Source organism: Nerophis lumbriciformis, linkage group LG25 (genome assembly GCF_033978685.3).
Source record: "Nerophis lumbriciformis linkage group LG25, RoL_Nlum_v2.1, whole genome shotgun sequence".
Taxonomy (NCBI): Eukaryota; Metazoa; Chordata; class Actinopteri; order Syngnathiformes; family Syngnathidae; genus Nerophis; species Nerophis lumbriciformis.
In genome coordinates, this window is record NC_084572.2 from 14368818 (window position 1) to 14389228 (window position 20411).

At 40.9% G+C, this 20411-nt stretch overlaps 1 protein-coding gene across 2 annotated transcripts; it reads right to left on the bottom strand.

Annotated features, from left to right (window-relative positions):
- Positions 1-370: 370 nt before the first annotated feature.
- On the bottom strand, positions 371-14332 carry LOC133622003 (dnaJ homolog subfamily A member 3, mitochondrial-like). Of its 2 annotated transcripts, none has more exons than XM_061984513.2 (12): positions 14125-14332; positions 13488-13624; positions 13328-13411; positions 13063-13257; positions 7498-7650; positions 7271-7418; positions 7113-7177; positions 6904-7032; positions 6694-6809; positions 5626-5720; positions 1282-1420; positions 371-1171 (listed from the first exon to the last, which is right to left on the bottom strand). In XM_061984513.2, exons 1-11 carry the CDS (start codon positions 14324-14326, stop codon positions 1296-1298), a joined length of 1449 nt encoding a protein of 482 aa, XP_061840497.1. In that variant the 5' UTR covers positions 14327-14332; the 3' UTR covers positions 371-1171; positions 1282-1295. The 2 variants fall into 2 exon arrangements, with proteins under 2 accessions (XP_061840497.1, XP_061840495.1); XM_061984511.2 differs by having other exon boundaries at positions 373-1171; positions 1282-1423.
- Positions 14333-20411: the final 6079 nt, after the last annotated feature.

A 20411-nucleotide genomic window follows, 5' to 3' on the forward strand; every position in this document is an offset into this window, starting at 1 on the left:
ATGAAATCTAGTTTGGTTACGCCATCATGAGCGCAACACAAGGTTGTAAAAGTTTCAACTACAATTCTAAATAAGATGTCAAAAGCAAACTGAAATCAAATACACACAGCTTAAAAATTGATCAATACCTAATTAAATTTAGTAATACATAAATATGATGATTTATCAAAAAATAAAATAAATATACCTGAACAGAACGCTCATGATGGTTAAACCAAAAAGTAACGCTATGAATTGCGTTTTTCCAAGTTTTTGGGGCATTTTTATGCTATTTCCAAGCATCTCCTTTTTATTATCGTTGATTTTAAATGGTCAAACTAATGCATATTATACATGCATGCCCGAATAAACAAAAAAAAAAAGTCATATTTATTTTGATTGTTACATTTTGAAGTACATTTGTGCAGGTGGGTGCGAATGTACCCATTACCAGAGCTGTACACATATGCTTGTGGCCCCTCATACCCATGGAAAAAAGCACATTAGCACTACCTGGTTGGTGCATTGCTTTTTCATTGCTGTAAGTCTTAAACCTTTTTAGAGAAATGTCCAAATTTGTAAATCCAGAAAGAATGGGAATTATTGGACCATAAAAAAGGTTTCTGTATCTCCATGAAACACTAACATTTTGTAGCCACAGCAGACATGAGTAGCACTGGTTTGTCTACAACATGTACAAACACTTAGCTTTTATTGGGATGCTTGTCTAATATAAACCGCACAAGACATGCTAAGAACAGAACATTCCCTGTGGTACCAAACCAGACCACATGCATGATCAGCAATTAACTTAAATAAATCTTGAGAGTCCAAAAAACACCACTGTACTTAAATGTGTATAGCTAAAATGATTTAAAGTGCAACCATTTCTGACTTGTATTTAGATTTAGATTTATTACACTGTAAGTACAACAGTAAAACATTTGGTGTTACAAGAGGTTTTCTACAAGTCTGAACGTCCACAAACCTTCCATCACTCTGTTCGGCCTTCAGACTGTTGTGTGGAGGCCTGTCATGCTCGTCTTCTCCTGACTGAGGTAGCGGTGGCTCACCAGTGGGCCGCTCTGGCGTCTGCTTGACGAGATCCCCCACTGCAGTTTGAAGAACTGCCTCAACGTGCTTCCTCCTTGTACTGCAATAAATCATCTTTTGCCGTGTTGACTTTTTTTGGCTGGAAACAACAGCAGAACCAGAATAAGCATGCAAATATTCAAGCTGCTGAATTACAAAAATGGCCGCTCCAAGTCAGTGTTTGGCAACGTGATAGTGACAAAATCCCACCTGTCTGATTACTTTCAAATAAACATCTTTTTTAGTTTAGAAAAGAAGCCCTCCTCCTCTTGCTTCTGCTGTGGCTGCTTATCCTCTCCCTCAGCTGAGCTGCTCCTCTTGTCACTAGCGCCTGATGCACTGTCTCCCCCTGCTGGACGCAGAATGGTAGCGTCATGGCTACAGCCGGACGACTCAATTCAGTCTTTATTAAAGGGCAACAGCACTTTTTGGGGATTTCTGCCTGGTTCACATTTACTATGAAAGAGATGACGACGGATGGATTTATTTTTTAATGCATTCTAACTAGTGAATAAAAGTCCGCTTACAGCGGAGCGCCAATGGGAGCTCTTCTATTTCGCCCATAAAATCCAATAAATAAGCATTCAAAAAACATCAACAATACTCCATGTACATTTTGGCATTCGAATATTAACCAAGTATTAGTGATATTGTTATTATAAGCACTAACTCAGACAAACTATTTATAGCGGCGCCGTGATCCCTTCCACGTGTCCCTATTGTAACATCATTGAGTGGTCTGCTGTTTTCTTGCTTCCTTGCTCCATGTAAGTTTATCTAGACCATAAATTATGCATCTCACCTGCACTGAAGAAGTCTGAGTAGGTATTCCGACAAGTTGGTACACTTTGACAGCTATTTAGGACCCAAAACTTGCGAGGACGACACGAAAAGCGCTAGTCCACCCTCATCTGCCCCGTTTTTTCGTGAGGATTATGAGACATTCTTCACCTAAATGGGAATATATGAACATCCTATCAGTCGGCATCCTAATGACAGCAGACCTTGCAAGGTAAGTGATGTTTTATTATGTTTGTTGGCTCTCATGAAGTCTGCAGTGAGTAATAATCAGTGATGAAGAATAAAAAAAGTTTTTTTAAATCAATGCACCGCGTATGCTTAAAATTATCACAATATGTAAGCATGAAATGTTATTATAAATGTGCCTGTTACTACATAACATATATACTTACATCATGTACATAAAACCTCACTGGAAATGTTTGGATGTTTTTTAAAGGATTTATAGGCGGAATTGCGCGACTCCCATAGGCTCCATTGTAAGCAAACTTTTGATTACATGTATTTAATATTTAGAATGCATTAAAAAAAAAAAAACCTCTATAGTCATGTCTTTCATAATGACTGTGAACAATAGTCAAAATTCCCCAAAAAGTGCAATTCCCCTTTAAGTATGAGCATTCTTAAAAAGAGAATTGGATAAATGATGGCGAAAATAAACAGTCCTGAAGAACCATCCTACCAACCTGTGTGAAAACTGCCTAGCAAGTCACTTTCCCAGCGAAATGGTTGAAAAAAAAAAAAATCTAAATACCCACAAGGCCATTTAATTACATTGCTCTCTTGCTATTTACGTCATATTTTCATCTTTAAAGGGGAACTGCACTTTTTTGGGAATATTGCCTATCGTTCGTTCACAATCATTATGAGAGATAAGAACACTAATGTCTTTTTTTCTAAAGTTGATTAAAAAACACTTGCAAGATGCTGCAAATGGGAGTCACACCATTGTAGATTTCAAAGCCTTCTAAAAATGTTATATAAAGTTTTATATACACACTGCAAGTATTTATTTATATATATATATATATATATATATATATATATATATATATATATATATATATATATATTAGAGATGCGCGGTTTGCGGGCACAACCGCGGAGTCCGCGGATTATCCGCGAATCGGGCGGATGAAATTTTAAAAAATTAGATTTTATCAGCGGGTCGGGTCGGGTCGGGTCGGGTCGGGCGATTGAAATTTAAAAAAATTTGATTTTAAATAGATTCAGGCGGGTGGCAGTTAAACCAATTCGGAAATATATATACATAGTTAAATGTTGTTACCCACATACGAAAAACGAGCAGGCACCTGCTGCATATGCCACAACAGAAGAAAAAAAAAAAAGAGATGGACACTTTTACGGAGCGGAGAAGGCCCCCGACGCCTCGCCGGGGTCCAGGACCGAGGCCCCTTCCCCCGAGAGGGCCCCACCGGGAGCCGTAGCTGAGGCGATCCGCGAGAAGGGCCCGACGCACGTCCAGGATCACCACCGCGCCCACCGCACCGACACCCCGCCTCGTCCGCCTTCGCCGCGGCCGGCGTCACGCGCAGCAGGTAAGCAGCTTACCTGCCCGCCACCCCCGTGGCCGGGGGCTCGTAACATGGGTCACTCCGCGCGCTCCGCCCGCGCAGCTTACCTGCCCGCCACCCCTGTTGCCGGGGGCGCGTAACAGGGGTCACTCCGCGCGCAGTGCGCTCACGAAAGGGGTGGGGCTCACCCTGGTTGATATAGACAGCAGCTAGGACGGTGGCCATGGAAGTTGGAACCCGCTAAGGAGTGTGTAACAACCCACCTGCCGAATCAACTAGCCCTGAAAATGGATGGCGCTGGAGCGTCGGGCCCATACCCGGCCGTCGCCGGCAGCGAGATGCGCTTGGAGGTGCGCTCAGCGCGGCTCCCATATGATTGCGCACTGGTGTGCGTCTGGGTCGTGACAGCGTGGCACGCGAATGCTGCATTGGATCAGTTTCTTTTCTTTAACAGGCAAAAGCTTTATAACCTCACTAATGCCTTGCATCGTCTATATTAGATATATAACAACGGGCGGGTGCGGGCGGATGGCGGGCGGATGCGGTTCTGATCAAATGTTAGATCGGGTGGATTGCGGATGGTTGACGACTTTCTGATGCGGTTGCGGATGAAATAATTGCCTATCCGCGCATCTCTAATATATATATATATATATATATATATATATATATATATATATATATATATATATATATATATATATATAAAAGTACCACTGATAGTCACACACACTAGGTGTGATGAAATTACCCTCTGCATTTGACCCATCCCCTTGTTCCACCCCCTGGGAGGTGAGGGAGCAGTGAGCAGCAACGGCGGTGGCCACGCTCGGGAATCATTTTGGAGCGAGCACGTAGAGAGGGTAAAACGTTGGAGCAGACGGAAGCCGAGAGAGTAAGTTCGGCGTGACTTGACGCTGCAAATGTGAAACTTGGAGCCAAGCTATGCCGACATAAATGGAGTGCTTACCCAAAATAAAACCAGAAAAAAACATCCCCGACCAGCTTGACCAAAGGCACAACTTTCTATCGAGTCAGTCACTTTAATATCGATTATGATACATGCAGCACCTCATGCTTGTTATTACAACTACATACATTGTCAAGGTAGCTGTGTACAACAAAACATTAAAGTATAAGCAAATAATTACAGATACAGTAATATGATTGTGTGTCCTATTGCATTGTGTTGTGCATTACAAACTCAAAAGGCTTTCAGCTGCTAACGTAGAAGCCAGCTTACGGCTAATAGCGTAACATGCCATCGCAAGGCTATGTGTTAGTACACTAGAAAAAGAGTTCCTCAGTGTTTGCTCTTACAATAACAATGTCGCTACAGCTTGGTTATTATACAGGTTACGGAACGTGAATGAAGTATTGTTTGCGGTTTTTGGATACATTTTTAAAGTGATTTAGAGGTAGAATGGATTCCTCCCATTAGCTGCACTGCTGGCCACCTAAAACAAGCCAATTATTACAAAGTAGAATGCAAAAAAAAATAATAATAAACTGTTTGTTTTCTTGTCTCTAATAAGGATTTTGAACAATAGGCAACATAAAACAAGTCCTGTTACCCTTTAAAGGGGAATTTAACTTTTTGGGGAATTTTGCCTATCGTTTACAATCATTATTAAAGACTTGACGATGGATGTTTTTTTTTTTGCATTCTAAATACAAAAATAAATGCAAGCAAATGTTCGCTTATAATGGAGCCTACACGGAAGTGATCACGGTGCCGCTATAGTTTGTCTGCGTTAGCGCTTATAATAAAAATTCATCACTAACACTTGGTTAATATTCAAATCATGAAATGTACGGTAAATGGAGTATTGTTTGCGGTTTTTAATTATTTATTGGATTTTATGGGCAAAATAGAGGAGCTCCAATTGGCGCCGCTGTAAGTGGACTTTTATTTACTTTTATATACAAGTTACAATGCATTTCAAAAATGCATTCCGTCGTCATGTCATATAATGATTGTGAACAAAGGCAAAATTTAAAAAAAAGTGCAGTTCACCTTCAAGGCCATCCATTTAAGCAGCACACAAGTTCATCCTGAGATTGATTGCACCATTTGCTGGTTGCTATTAATTATGCCTCCACTGCACAATACATTTTTTTAATGTTAAGATTATTAGAATTGTCTTGCCCTTTATTAATATTTACTGTTTCTCTCTCTGTTGGGTATTATGGCTTAACTGAAAAAAATGAAACTGACCTGCAGACCGCTTGACACCAGTAACAGTCCCAGAAACATCGTTCTCATCCTCGGCATAGCTTAGTATCAGAGTTCGCTGCTTCCGCGTCAATTTCCTGTGGACAAAAACATCCAAAATCCAATGAGGGGATTGGGTTTTATGTAGAAAAAGACAAAAGAGTGGAACCCTAATGGGTGTCATGGGTCCCCAAATAGTGCAGGGTCAAAAGACATACGCATTAACAGCTGTTCCGTCTTCAACATTGCATTTTCCAAAACTGAATAACTCTAAAAGATGGAAATTTAATTGAAGTCATTAGTGGTCAGCACCCAGACGCTTTTTTCCATCTCAGCATAAGTTTTAAAATGTTATTTTGCAATACTACTGTAAAACTTGTGTGTTACAGCCTAGTTATTGTATTGTTGATGATGATCTCATCAGCAGTAATACAATGGCCCTCTCTAATGCTGACAACATCCATCCATCCATCCATTTTCTACCGCTTATTCCCTTTGGGGTCGCGGGGGCGCTGGGGCCTATCTCAGCTACAATCGGGCGGAAGGCGGGGTACACCCTGGACAAGTCGCCACCTCATCACAGGGCCAACACAGATAGACAGACAACATTTACACTCACATTCACAAACTAGGGCCAATTTAGTGTTGCCAATCAACCTATCCCCAGGTGCATGTTTTTGGAGGTGGGAGGAAGCCGGAGTACCCGGAGGGAACCCATGCAGTCACGGGGAGAACATGCAAACTCCACACAGAAAGATCCCAAAGTAAAATTCCCCCTAAAATATACACAGAGGTGATTTTAGGCTTGTCTTCTAGCCAGTTTCAGCATATTTTAGAACGTCCACTTTTAGCTACAAAATGTGAGCGGGCCTGCATCAGCCAGCTCACTTACAGAAGACTGAAGGCAATTCATATTGCGTAGTATGTTTTGTTATACTGAGTCGCAATATTTGTTAACGCATAATTTAAAGGAATTATCAAATATTGCTGCCTGATGCATTGTTGCAGGTTGTAGCAATACAACTAAAAAAGTGCAATTCCCCTTTAATATAATGACAAGAGATCTCTTACTTGGGCACTCTGATCTTGATGTGAGCATAGTGATCACCGTAGCTGTAACTGTTGATCCGCCGAATACCTTTCCCGTGCAGACGGATCACCTCATCCGCTTGGCAGCCAGCGGGAACCTGAAAACAGCGGTCAGAACATATGGCTTGCATTTCAAAATGAAATTGGCAGAAGGAATATTCATTTGTAAACGTTGAGTAAGCTATGACTCACACGTATGCTGATGGTTTCGTGGAGGCCTTGGGTGGTGGCCGTGCCCCCAAGGATGGCTTGTGCCACGGAGATCCTTACGTCTGAGTGAATGTCTGTTCCATTTCGCCTGAACACAGGACTTTTCTGGACCTGAATGACCCCATTGAAAGGTATATGAATACCACAAAACATGTTTACTATTATGTAACAACTGACTGATGATAACTTACCCGAAAGGTAATGAGGATTTCCTTACTGCCGACAGACATGCACACAGTCTGCCCATTGTCTACCCCTGTAGACAAACGCCACAAAATAAGCATTAAAATGATGAGGGATTGTCTCGACACCTGTCGTTCTCGTGTGATATTGAAGGGTGGTAGCTTACCAGCAGGAACTGGCACTGTAACAGTTTTCCTCTTTGTGGCCTGACCCAAGCCTCTGCACAGAGCGCAAGGCGTGACTATGATGATGCCCTTACCGCTGCAGCGCCGACACGTACTGCGCATCATGAAAGGGCCCGTGTGTAGCGACTCCTATTAAGTGGAAACACAGACTTTGTTGAAAAATAAAATCAGAAACACAATAATTCCATGTGGAGCAAGAACAACTCACCGTGCCGGTGCCGTTGCAGTAATGGCAGTGCGACACTTTGGTTCCTGGTTCGCTGCCCTTTCCGCCGCACCTCGGGCAGTCGTCTTCCATGTTCACAGACAGCTGCTTGGCGATGCCTTTCGCTGCTTCGGCAAACGTCAGCTCCATCACAAACTATCGACATGCAGGCAGGGGAAACACCTCAGTGTTTGAGTACTAACACATAAACCAATTACTGTATTGACCCAAATGTGAATATTTTTTTTTATGCATGCGCCCCAAAAAAGTTGTATTTACCGTATTTTTCGGACTATAAGTCGCAGTTATTTTCATAGTTTGGCCGGGCGTGCGACTTATACTCAGGAGCGACTTATGTGTGAAATTATTAACCCATTACCTTAAAATATCAAATAATATAATTTAGCTCATTCACGTAAGAGGCAAGACGTATAAGATTTCATGGGATTAAGCGATTAGGAGTGACAGATTGTTTGGTAAACGTATAGCATGTTCTATATGTTATAGTTATTTGAATGACTCTTACCATAATATGTTACGTTAACATACCAGGCACGTTCTCAGTTGGTTATTTATGCATCATATAACGTACACTTATTCAGCCTGTTGTTCACTATTCTTTATTTATTTTAAATTGCCTTTCAAATGTCTATTCTTGGTGTTGGGTTTTATCAAATAAATTTCCTCCAAAAATGCGACTTATACTCCAGTGCGACTTATATATGTTTTTTCCCTTCTTTATTATGCTTTTTCGGCCGGTGCGACTTATACTCCGGAGCGACTTATACTCCGAAAAATACGGTACCTTTAATATAAGTCTTGGCAAGAGATAGGTACCTTTTACAATTTGAATAAATATAGGACCAATTCATTGTACCTGATAATCGATACCAATTTTCTGTACTTTTGTGTGTTCATAAATGTTAATTGTTTCTTTTTTCACTCTTTTTTTAACATTGAACACTGAGTTATGCGGTCTTGTTATCATGTTTTTTACACTTCTATGTCTCATGTACAAGTACTGTAGTATACTGCAGGGATTCTCAAACTGTTGTACCGGGCTCCATCTAGTGGTACGCAAAATAATCACTTGATTAAAGTACATCCATCCATCCATTTTCTATCGCTTGTCCCTTTCGGGGTCGCGGGGGTGCTGGAGCCTGTCTCAGCTGCGATCGGGCGGAAGGCGGGGTACACCCTGAACAAGTCGCCACCTCATCACAGGGCCAACACAGATAGACAGGTGCATGTTTTTGGAGGTGGGAGAAAGCCGGAGTGCCCGGAGGGAACCCACGAGAACATGCAAACTCCACACAGAAAGATCCCAGTGTTTTTATTTTCCTATATTCAAACAGTGTTACTGTTTAAACTGTGTGTAATGTTACCGTGGCCAAAAATACGAAATAAACGTGTTAAATAAAACCTCTGCCTTGTTTTAATGAATACTTGGGCCTACTATGCTACTGTATTTATAATGTTGGTCATTATGGTGGTCCTCAGAGAGCCATGTGTTTCCTGAGGTGGTACTTGGTAAAAAAAAAAGTTTGAGAACCACTGGTCTGGTATTACATTGTAGACTTTGCGTATTACATTGTAGACTTTGTGTGTTACAATTTCAAGATGTTAGATGGCAGTAGATGTATATATATGTTGTGTTGCCATAGCCAGAAAGTAGTATTTGCTATTAGGTTGACCATGCCAGGCTTTTCTTTTGTTTAGCCCTACAAAATGTTTAAACTGTATTGTATTTATTACATATCAGCTGTCTAATTCTAACATGCATCTTAGTTGTAGTTTTCATTGCCAAATTTGGAGAAACTTGTAATAATGCCAACGGATAGTCCGAGCAACAAAGGCATGCAAAGGTGGCACGTTTTGATTTTACGTAAATCAGTACTTACAAAGTACAGAATTCGGTACTAGGCCTGGGCCAACAACAAATTGTACTCGACAATCATTGACCTACAAATAATCGCCGATAATCAATTCTATTGCCATTATTTTTTTTAAACAAAATTGACCACTGATAACATCATCATCATGCATGTATACATTTACAGATGCAATATACTTACATTTCTCATATATTATAACATTGTAATTGGAATGTAAACTTTTAAATATCCAAGTTAAATAAAATAAACAACAAAAATATAATATAATCTCTCGGTCAATATAAAATGTTCAACTTGAAAAATAAACACAATCAAAAGCGATAAATTAGGTATAGGAGAGGGTAGGTCCTCAAATATACACAACCAAAACAATAGATAAAATGACTAAATAGTTATGGTGACCAAAATTATCACAGTAATTATTACCGCGGTATTGTTGGATGTACTCAAAAAGTACGTATACACACACACTAACATCTTACTTTCTTGGCAGAGGATACATCAAATATTGTTCTGGCCAAATTATTTAAAATTGTGTGTTTAAAATATGTTTATCTTCTTCCATCAATCATTTTTTAATAAATGCAAAATGGTTGATCAATTTGTTTCACTTCCCGTTTATGTGGCGTCATGCGGGTTCATGTCATGTTTAACAGACGTCCGTCTGTTTCAACTTAACACTGAGGAGTTCATATCGGTCACTTTATGCAAAGACAGCAGATCCTTTATTTTTTATGAATAAAATACTGTATCATAGTCCCGATTTTAAAGAGGATAAAAAACGCTTGAATAATGCGGCTGAAGAGAGTGCCTTCAAAGCCCTCTAAAACAACTTCAAAACCCTCCAGCAACATTTTATATACACAGTGCAAGTCTATATATAATGATGTAACAGACACCTGCATAACAATAGGTAACATGTTCAATATTTATTTATATTATATTTATTTTAATTTTTAATCATTTCCGGGACTGATTTCTTCCGCGCATTGATTTCTTATTGCATAGCAGCGCACATCTGACTCTGGCAACAAATGATTGTTCCTACTTCCGGAATCAAACACAAGTGTGTTTTCTAATCATGGCAGACTTGGTAACAGACAAAGAAAAACTATTTTTGGACAAATTAGGATTCACAATCTTATCTTTTTGAAGCTAAATGTAAAGCAGATGAACTGCTGCTTCTAGAAGCCAGCACAAAGGAAGAGTGAGACGCTGAGCAGACGGAAGCCAGGAGAGTTAGGTGAAAGCAATTTTGACGCTATAAATATGGAACTTGGAGCCAAACTATTTTGACATAAATGGAGTGCTTACCCAAAATCAACAGGAAACATCCCCGGCCAGCTAAACCAGACGAACAACTGTCCATGCGTGTTAGTACAACTACAGTACATACGCTGTCTGGCTAGCTCTGCTGTGTACAAACTAAGGGCTAATACTTTACAGATACTTTAATATGATTGTTCATGTTTTTCAGTCAGTACAAATTGGTGTCGCATCGCAGTGTTGTGCATTACAAACTCACAACGCATTTCATGTAGACGTAGAAGCTATCTTATTTCTTGCCGTACATAGCTTTTAGGGCTAATATATGTTAGCTAACTAGACAATCAGATGGATAGTGGCTATACAGTATTATACAAGTCTAAATTTAGTCTAGCTTCAAGTAACAATATTAAAATACTAACATTGTTGGGTAAGACAGAATTTGGTTTTATTCTGAATCCAATGAAACAGATTGGTGGTTTTAGCTGATATAAAGACTTCCAGGTGTTTATATATGTTTATGTTTAAGTATTTGGCAGACGCTTGTATCCAAAGCGACATACATAAAAAATACTTATAAAACAATCACTGTAAACATTATAATTTAAGGGAAGAATGTAATACAAAATATCAATACAAAGTGTCAAGACAGAATAAACTCTCTGCTGCTGCAGCAACAGAGATACAGTCTATAGGTCCCTAAGACATATAGATATCTAATGTATTCATACATTGTTTATGTAGGATATACGCATGTATATATAACCTAATCATATTGTTTCTTCAACTTAAAAATAGCTGACCGTTTTTTCCCCCTTCACTGGGATTATATTCCCAGTTTTGATCTCGGACGTCTGGTCACTAATAGCATATAAGAATATTCTATTACTGTTAAGCAAAATATGAATAATAAAACATGTGTCCTTTATCATAGCTACACATATGACAAAAAAACCGCGTGAAAATCAGTGGTATTCAGTGAGGTAAGATGAATTAAATGCGCTGACAGTTCATTGCTCCTGCCAAATGAATTGCACTGAGTGGAGCGGATCACCACTCCAAGATGGCGGCCCCGCGTCTCATAAGCGCCAGTAGGAAATAGCAGTCGATGCTACGTCTACTTTTAAGATGTCTATGGCTCCTGCGGTGGGGTGAGCAGAAAGGTGTTTAGCAGGTAAGAATCAGGCAGCGGGCTCTCCCCTAATTATAACAAACACCTCCCAGTCAACTACATCACTGTGAGCCCATTGATGTTCTAGAAACATAAACGGCAGCTCAGCTCGCTCACAGTCCTTGAGGGGAAGGCTAATTAGATTTTAGCGTAACGTCAGCTCATTTTGCGGTGTGTGTGTGCGTGCGTGCATTCGTGCGTGTGTTACGGACAGCAAAGCCCTGTCTGTCTGAGAGAAAGACAAGCATTATTGACCTACAGTTAACAACTAAGTTATTTCACTTGACCTTTTTCTGTGTTGATTAAGCTGTGTTGAAACAGCAAAAAAGGACATTATGTTAAATGAAGAGTTTCCTGAAGCTGTCTCTGATAGTTGATAAAATAACGTAACTGCATCATAAAGCCTACATGAACTCCATGGTGTTCAGGGATGAATAGTCTCTCCTATTGCTATTGTACTATTTTTTCAGCTATAGTTACATTAATCATAAGTAATGTAGCAGCCTAGTTTTGAATGGCATGGTTCCTGCTATCAAATGTTGATAAAAATATTACATTTACATAATAAAAATCAACTACAGGCTTCCCAAATGCTGTAATAAATTAAGCATGAGGCCCCACTTTTAACTCTATTTTTCAAACGCTTATTGCAAACGCTTACTTACAGTAAGTCATTAATTTGACTTAGTAAGTCATTATTTTGACTTAGTAAGTCATTATGTTGTCATTATTTTGACTAAGTAAATTACTAAATCAAAATATTGACTTACTAAGTCATAATAATGACATACTTAGTATCTCAGGTAACTAGGACTGTTTTGTTTTTACTTTACGGAAAAAATATTGAGATGTATATATCGTATATCGTCATTCAGCAAATGGAGCGGAAAACACAGCCAAAAATTGTAGGCTTCTTCACGCGACGCAGCTGGCCAACTTCACCGCAGTATCTAGTCTATTGACCCCCAGGCTGTGGTGGCAGCGACGAGGTGGAGAGGTGATGGCGACAGGTTGAGTTACACCGATCCTTACACCCACCCACCCCCTTCCCCGGTCTGTCCGCCGGAGAGACACCACCTTAACTAACAAATGTTCTGGGGGAAACACTGAAGAATGCATCAAAATTTAAAAGTGAAAACACTTTCTCTGAAAATTCAAGAACTTTTAAAACCCTGAAAACAATTAAAATTATTAGAATTATTATGTGGCACCCTCTGCAGGTCCAGGGGTTCTTACTTCAGGTCGTTGATCAAACATGCTGTTGACGTCCCTGAAGCCGCTAGTGAAATCCCCAAAGATCTTTCTGAAGAGCTCCTCCGGGTCTAAAGTGGCGCTGCCCGCTCTATATTGCTGCTGGCTTCCACGGTTCGGGTCGAAGCCTGCCGAGCCATACATGTCATACTGCTTTCTCTTCAGCTCATCACTCAGCACCTGCAGTAGACCAAAATATTAGTAACCTATTATTAGCTGGTGTGTTTGTGTGCATGCTTCGCTGTTGTACATCGTAGGCTTCAGCCAGCTTTGCAAACTTCTCTTTGGCTTGAGGGTCATCTGGGTTTGTGTCTGGGTGGTACTCCTTTGCCAACTGTAAACATAAACACAATTAGTCATGAAGAGTATCTTTACCTTATTACAAGGAACTCAAATGGGCAGCATGTCACCTGATAATATGCCTTTTTGATGTCTTTCTGCGAAGCCGTGCGGGCAACTCCCAGTACCTTGTAGAAGTCTTGCTTGTCCGCACATCTGCTGCTGGAGTGGAAACATCGGTCAGTGGTGACATGGAGACGCTTGGGTACTGCAGACATGATAACAAATACTTCATCAACACATTCCAAACATCCTATCACACACTTTTCTGCTTACTTACTGTCATTTTATATAATGAATGATTGGAAATTGGCCCTAGTGTGTGAATGTGAGTGTGAATGTTGTCTATCTGTGTTGGCCCTGTGATGAGGAGGCGACTTGTCCAGGGTGTAACCCGCCTTCCGCCCGAATGCAGCTGAGATAGGCTCCAGCAACCCCGAAAGGGACAAGCGGTACAAAATAGATGGATGGAAATAACCCAATCAGTGCAGTGTGCAGAAGATGCAACAGCAGCAAGGTCAGGATAAAAGGACGGTGTGATAACGACGTCATTAAATATACATTGCATCAGACAAAAATGAGGTCATTTTCGATTTTCATTTTTAGGTTTGTCACCCTTCTTGTAAATCAACATATTCACCAAGACGACATTGTAAAACAGTTGTATTTTACGTAAAGGCCATGTTGGTAATGCTTGATCTTGTTCACCTGTCAGTCGGTTCAATGTCACCGCATTTCCGTGTCTCCACAACATCAAATTAGCTGCTAACCATCCCCGGTGTGTGGGCGAGGACGCTGTCGAAAGCGACACATGCCTGACGGATATCGCCGGTACACAACCATGGTTTATTTCAGAAATAACGGATGCTGCAAAACAGCGTGACGCTAGCCGGCTGGCGGAGGTCGCCATTTTAAACCATCGTCACTTCCGGGTGAGAGACACTCTGCGCATATGCAAAAGAGAAGTGTTTGTTTATGGCGGTCATTTGACTCATTTCACGTCATATTATAACATTAACATATACAAGATATATGTATAGTTTAAAGGTTTGTTGGAGTGCAAACTTATTTTAATGCTTGCAGGTTGCCACTTCAATTATTCCTTCGTCAACCAACAGGTGGCGCCGCAAAGCTGCGATTGACCACACATGACAAGTCACAAAGCAGGTTTCATTTACGCAGCAATTTATTTATGTAGTCAATTATATGATTTTTTTTCCTAACGGGGGAGTCTAATTTTAATTTAGACAAAGTTCAAGTCCTCATTCCAAGCTATCTCCAAGCCAACCTTGCAGCAATACATGTGTGGAATGTTTATTACCAGAGGAGGTTGACGTTTGACACTTTAAAAAAAACGCCCCCTTTTTGTAACTACATACAAAATCACCATATATGCCACAATCTGGAATCATGTAAGACTACAGAAATCTTTCAAATTAGTCTTGATGGCTTTTCCGTGATTCATTCTTTGTTTGTTTTTTAACTCAGTATATAGGGTCAAGTTATACCGTTGGGGGTTGGGATCGGTGGTATCAAATCTTTGCTCTGCCTTCCAGAAGCTTCTACACGTTCCATATAGACCCCCCCCCCCCCACACACACACACACACACACACACACACACACACACCAATCAATCAATCAATGTTTATTTATATAGCCCTAAATCACAAGTGTCTCAAAGGGCTGCACAAGCCACAATGACATCCTCGGTACAGAGCCCACATAAGGGCAAGGAAAAACTCACCCCAGTGGGACGTCGATGTGAATGACTATGAGAAACCTTGGAGAGGACCGCATATGTGGGTAACCCCCCCCCCAAGGGGAGACCGAATGCAATGGATGTCGAGTGGGTCTGACATAATATTGTGAGAGTCCAGTCCATAGTGGATCCAATATAATAGTAAGAGTCCAGTCCATAGTGGGGTCAGCAGGAAACCATCCCGAGCGGAGACGGGTCAGCAGCGCAGAGATGTTCCCAACCGATGCACAGGCGAGCGGTCCACCCCGGGTCCCGACTCTGGACAGCCAGCACTTCATCCATGGCCACCGGACCTGTGTGTCTCCCCCTCCACAGGGAGAGGGGGGAGCAGAGGAGAAAGGAAAAAGGCAGATCAACTGGTCTAAATAAGGGGGTCTAATTAAAGGCTAGAGTATACAAATGAGTTTTAAGATGGGACTTAAATGCTTCTACTGAGGTAGCATCTCTAACTGTTACCGGAAGGGCATTCCATAGTACTGGAGCCCGAATAGAAAACGCTTTATAGCCCGCAGACTTTTTTTTTTTTTACACACAATAATAGTGTTCTATATTTCATTGTAAAGACTGCATGTCACAATGAAAAAATATACATAGAGAGACGCAACGGGACTGACCCAGATTTTGGACAGCTTAATCAAATGGCGACCACTTAAATCCTGTCGGTCAGTCACACCCGCTGGTGTTATAAAGGAATGTCAAACTTGCAAGTTTGTGAGGGAAATATAAATGATTAAACGGAGTCAAGCTATTGCCTTATAGACGTTTTAAGTAGCATTTTGACGTCCTTCGAGAGCATACAACTGTTTTATAGGATGCATTAAGATGATAAAATTTTGATTCTAACTTTGATGATGAAATAGTGATAAAAGTGTCAACAATAACTGTAAATGTTAATGCAAAATGTAAATTCAATAAATCTCTACCTTTAATTCAAGTAATATTACCAGCTAACCATGTACAGCAGTGCTCCTGAAATATTTTCTTTTATGCCCCCCCCCCACTCAGGAGGAAAATATTCACCCCACCCACTCTCCACCGCGACTATAAAAAGTATGATGCGTCTATAAAATTGTTATAACACTACCTCTGCATAGGCCCGCCCCACTATTTGAGAATGACTGATGTACAGTATTTGAATGTGTAAGGTAACTTCTAAAAGGGTAAACTTCTGACAAAACATGCCTCCCGAGTTTGACTGCGTTGCCTGTGGTGGTGTTATGGTTTGCAGAGGGGAGATGACGACTCAGACACCAGTGAGCAGTAATGTTCAAAGATTTATTATATATAGAGAGCATATATATAATAATAAAACAATAATAATATAAACCAAGGAAATGTAGTGTGAACTAGATCCAAAAGTGTATGTGGTGTAAGTCTATGTGTGTAGTTAGCTGAGGTGTGTGTTACCAAGTGTTGAACGAGAGAAGAGGAAGTCCAGGAGAAGAGAGAGATCCGTGTCCAAGCGGGAGGTCGAGATCCAAGAGGCAGTCCGGGAAGCAGGGGGAGAAACGAGGTATGTCGAGACGCACAGCTCGACACGTGGAACAAAGGCAGACTGCAGGAAGGACGACAAGGGAAAACGTGAGACCATATAAACACGACGGAGGAAAACAGAGAGAGCGAGGGAAGGTTTGCATAGAGCAGGACGTGGCTTTCTGTACGCGAACAGAAGGTTATATTCCGGCGAGGGATGGCCGGTTGAGTAGGCTTATGAAGGCAGCTCCTTCATTACAGACAGGTGCGCTGATTGCCGGTGAATGATTGCAGCTGGCGGCTGCTGCAGGGCGGAGACGCGCACAGCGCGTCCCTGGATGTCCATATCCGTGGGCGTGTCTCAAGGTGCGACAAGCAGAGCACAAGGATTGGAATGCGCCCTGGCCGTGACAGGTGGCGCTGTTATCGAACCCCAACATTTGACCCAAAAAGTTGGATTGACTTGAAATTTCTCACACAGTTCAATCCCTTCTACAAAACGCACACCACAAAATTGGGTGACTAACAAGCATGTGTCTGTAAAATTTGAGAACGCTTGGTTGAAAAACATGGCCACCAGTAAGGAAAACATGTTTGCAGGGGTACGGATGGGAATTAGCAATTACTGGGTGGAAGTTATTGACACAATGCTTATGGCGATTATAAAACTTTGAAGGTATTACATGTATGCTAGCATGTCCTGTAAAGTGTTTGGTCAACAAACCATACGGGACATCACAAATGTAATTTCCAATCACTGTAACTAGCAGCTGGTCCCATCATCTTCATTTATCCGTATCTATTTATTTGCATGCATTTCAATGAGTTCCTTACAAAGAGAACATTGTAATGGCACCAAAAGTGAGCCTTGTTTATACCAGTGATAAAGACGTCAACATTGCTGATGCAAATTGTAAAACTGGTAAATTTACAAATGTATCAGATATTTTTTCTGCGTTATTGAGGATAAAAATAATGCTGACCAATGTTCTTCTGTGCTTTGCTTTGAGCCAAAACTATCATGGGTTTGCACCGGACACACCACTGTGACATTTAAATGTCATGTATAAAACGGAAAAGACGAGCGGAAAAGACAGCAAGTGCACAAATAGGCTTTCTTGTTGAATCGTGGAACCAGTCCATGTCATCTTGGAATTCTTGAGCGTGACGGCAAAGTGACTTCACTTCCTTAAACACAGGCAGCTGTTAACCATGCCTGGAGGCGAGAGATGTGTATCAGACAGATCACACTATGTCCAGCAGATCTGTGGAGATGGCGCGGATTTTATGGTTCTGGGCTACTGCTAAAAAACTCTGCCTCAATGGAATGAAATACATATCTAGTTGTTGGTGACTGGGACACAATTTCTACTTTTTATTAGATTGACATATGTTTCCGCCATTTACCGTCTTGCTGTTCTATATGAACAGCACAAACATGATGGAATATGTAAACTTTGTCTAAATCATAAGACAAATTGTCAATGATCTATATACCGTATTTTTCGGACCATAGGGCGCACCGGTTTATAAGGCGCACTGCCGATGAATGGTCCACCGGATTATAGAGCGCATTAAAGGAGTCATCTTATTATTATTTTTTCTAAATTGAAAACACTTCATTGTGGTCTACATAACATGTAATGGTGGTTCTTTGGTCAAAATGTTGCATAGATTATGTTTTACAGATCATCTTCAAGCCTCTTTCTGACAGTCGCTGTGGGCGGTCTTATTTACGTGGCTCACCTTCAGCAGTGTCTTCTCCCCGTCATCTTTGTTGTAGCAAGGACGGGAGTGTAAGAAGTGTCAAAAGATGGAGCGACAGTAACCGTTTTAATGACATTCAGACTTTACTTAAATTAATAACAGAGCAGCATCTCCTCATCCGGAAACAACAACACAGGAAATGTGTCCAGTGAAAAACCGACCAACCGGAACTCTAATAACTAAAGTTCCTTGGGTGAATAATGTAAGCTCACTACACCGTTATGTTTTAGCGCTTTCATGGCGAGTTTACTGACAGATATAAGTAAGAACTTTACACTACTTTATATTAGAAATGGCAACAGGATGAATGCCACATAACAAGAAGATAGAGAAAAAGAAGAAGCTTATCGACTATGGTGTCGGCATGGACTACAAAGGCGGACGCGCGCAATTTTTCAGGATTTATGCAGATCCCAAATACAGATCAGCAGGTACTGGAAGGTAAGAAAAGTTGCTTTTGCATAATATTGCGAAACAAAACGCCAGATAATGTGTCTTACCTTATACACACACCATAATAATACTCGTATGTTGAAGCACATCAAACGGTGCAGCCTACACTTATCTCTCATGTTTGACTGCCATCTACTGGTCACACTTACCATTACACCATGTACCAAATAAAATTCCTTCGAGGTGGTTAAGCTCAACCAAACTTATTCCTTACAGCTCTGCTGGAAGACACATATTGACAAACTGTGGAATAGACTGCAACAGAGGCTATATTTTTTGCGAAGATTAAGATTGTACGGCGTAAGCAGCCACATCATGATGATTTTCTACCGTGCCATTGTAGAGAGCATCATTAGATACGGGATCACCTCATGGTTTGGCAACCTAACCGTTAAGCTAAAAAGCAAACTGGCCGGCATGCATAAAACGGCAATGAAAATCGTAGGGAGGAAAGAATGTGAGCCAATACAGAGCATCTATGAGCAGGCAGTTAGGAAAAAAGCTATGAAAATTATTTCCAACTCACAACACCCACTCTTCCCTGAATATGGAACCATGCCATCAGGGAGAAGACTCCGGGTCCCACTATGCAAATCTAACCGCCTTAAATTATCATTTGTCCCAGCCTCCATTAAGCTGACCAACAATGTGCAATAGAATGTTAATACATAGGTTAGCACTTTTTTAGCACATAGCACTTTAGCACATAGCACTTTAGAACTAGGCACTTTAGCACACAGCACTTTATCCATGAGCTCTAGTGCAATGCACACTGGTACTTTATCTTTATCTCCATACTGTAGATTTTATGCCTACATCAAAGTGCCACCTATGTCTATCAAGCTCCATGTTCTGATGTTTAAATGTTAGTTGTATGGTTGTGGTTGTGTCTGTGCTTGTGTTTTTGTTCTGTTGTTTTTGGGTGTGTTAAGAAAGCAATGATGCACTGTGCCCAAGACAAATTTCCCCGCGGGGACAATAAAGTTGAACCTTGAACTTGACCTTGATAAGGCGCACCGGGTTATAAGGCGCACTGTGGAGTTTTGAGGAAAAAAATGAATTTAAGTGCGCCCTATAGTCCGGAAATATGGTACCATTATTTTTAAACTTCGCCCTCTCCACTCCATGTTTTTATTTATGGAGGACATGTTAAACACTTTAAGTTGCAGAGTGATTCTGATATATGGGGTCAAACTTTGGGGTTTAATAACGTTAATGTGTGGTATATTTTACAGTAAAATAATAGCACAGGCACAGTAGTGATGGACGTTTTGACAAATGAATGTTCAGCAGGAGGGAAGAATTAGAAGTGTAAATAATGGCACTGTCATCACTGCACAACCTTGATAAAGGCGTACTAATCTGGACCCGACTAGACCGTATGGATCGATGGGACCGAGGTATCATAAAATAGTCCACAAGGGTGTACTCAGGAGTGGAGCCCAGTCCCTGACTTAACTAACCTAGCACATTCTCTGATTTGTGGAGACCAAAAATCCATTTCCATTTCTATTTGACAAAGTGACAAATTTGACAGGAAC

Excerpts from the sequence above, each read along its gene's own strand:
- LOC133622003 (XM_061984511.2), bottom strand. The coding sequence starts at position 14,326 with ATGGCGACCTCCGCCAGCCGGCTAGCGTCACGCTGTTTTGCAGCATCC. Across the intron at positions 13,625-14,124 it reads GACATTGAACCGACTGACAG|TACCCAAGCGTCTCCATGTC; the intron begins GTGAACAAGATC and ends TCATGTCTGCAG. Across the intron at positions 7,178-7,270 it reads TACAGTGCCAGTTCCTGCTG|GGGTAGACAATGGGCAGACT; the intron begins GTAAGCTACCAC and ends GTTTGTCTACAG.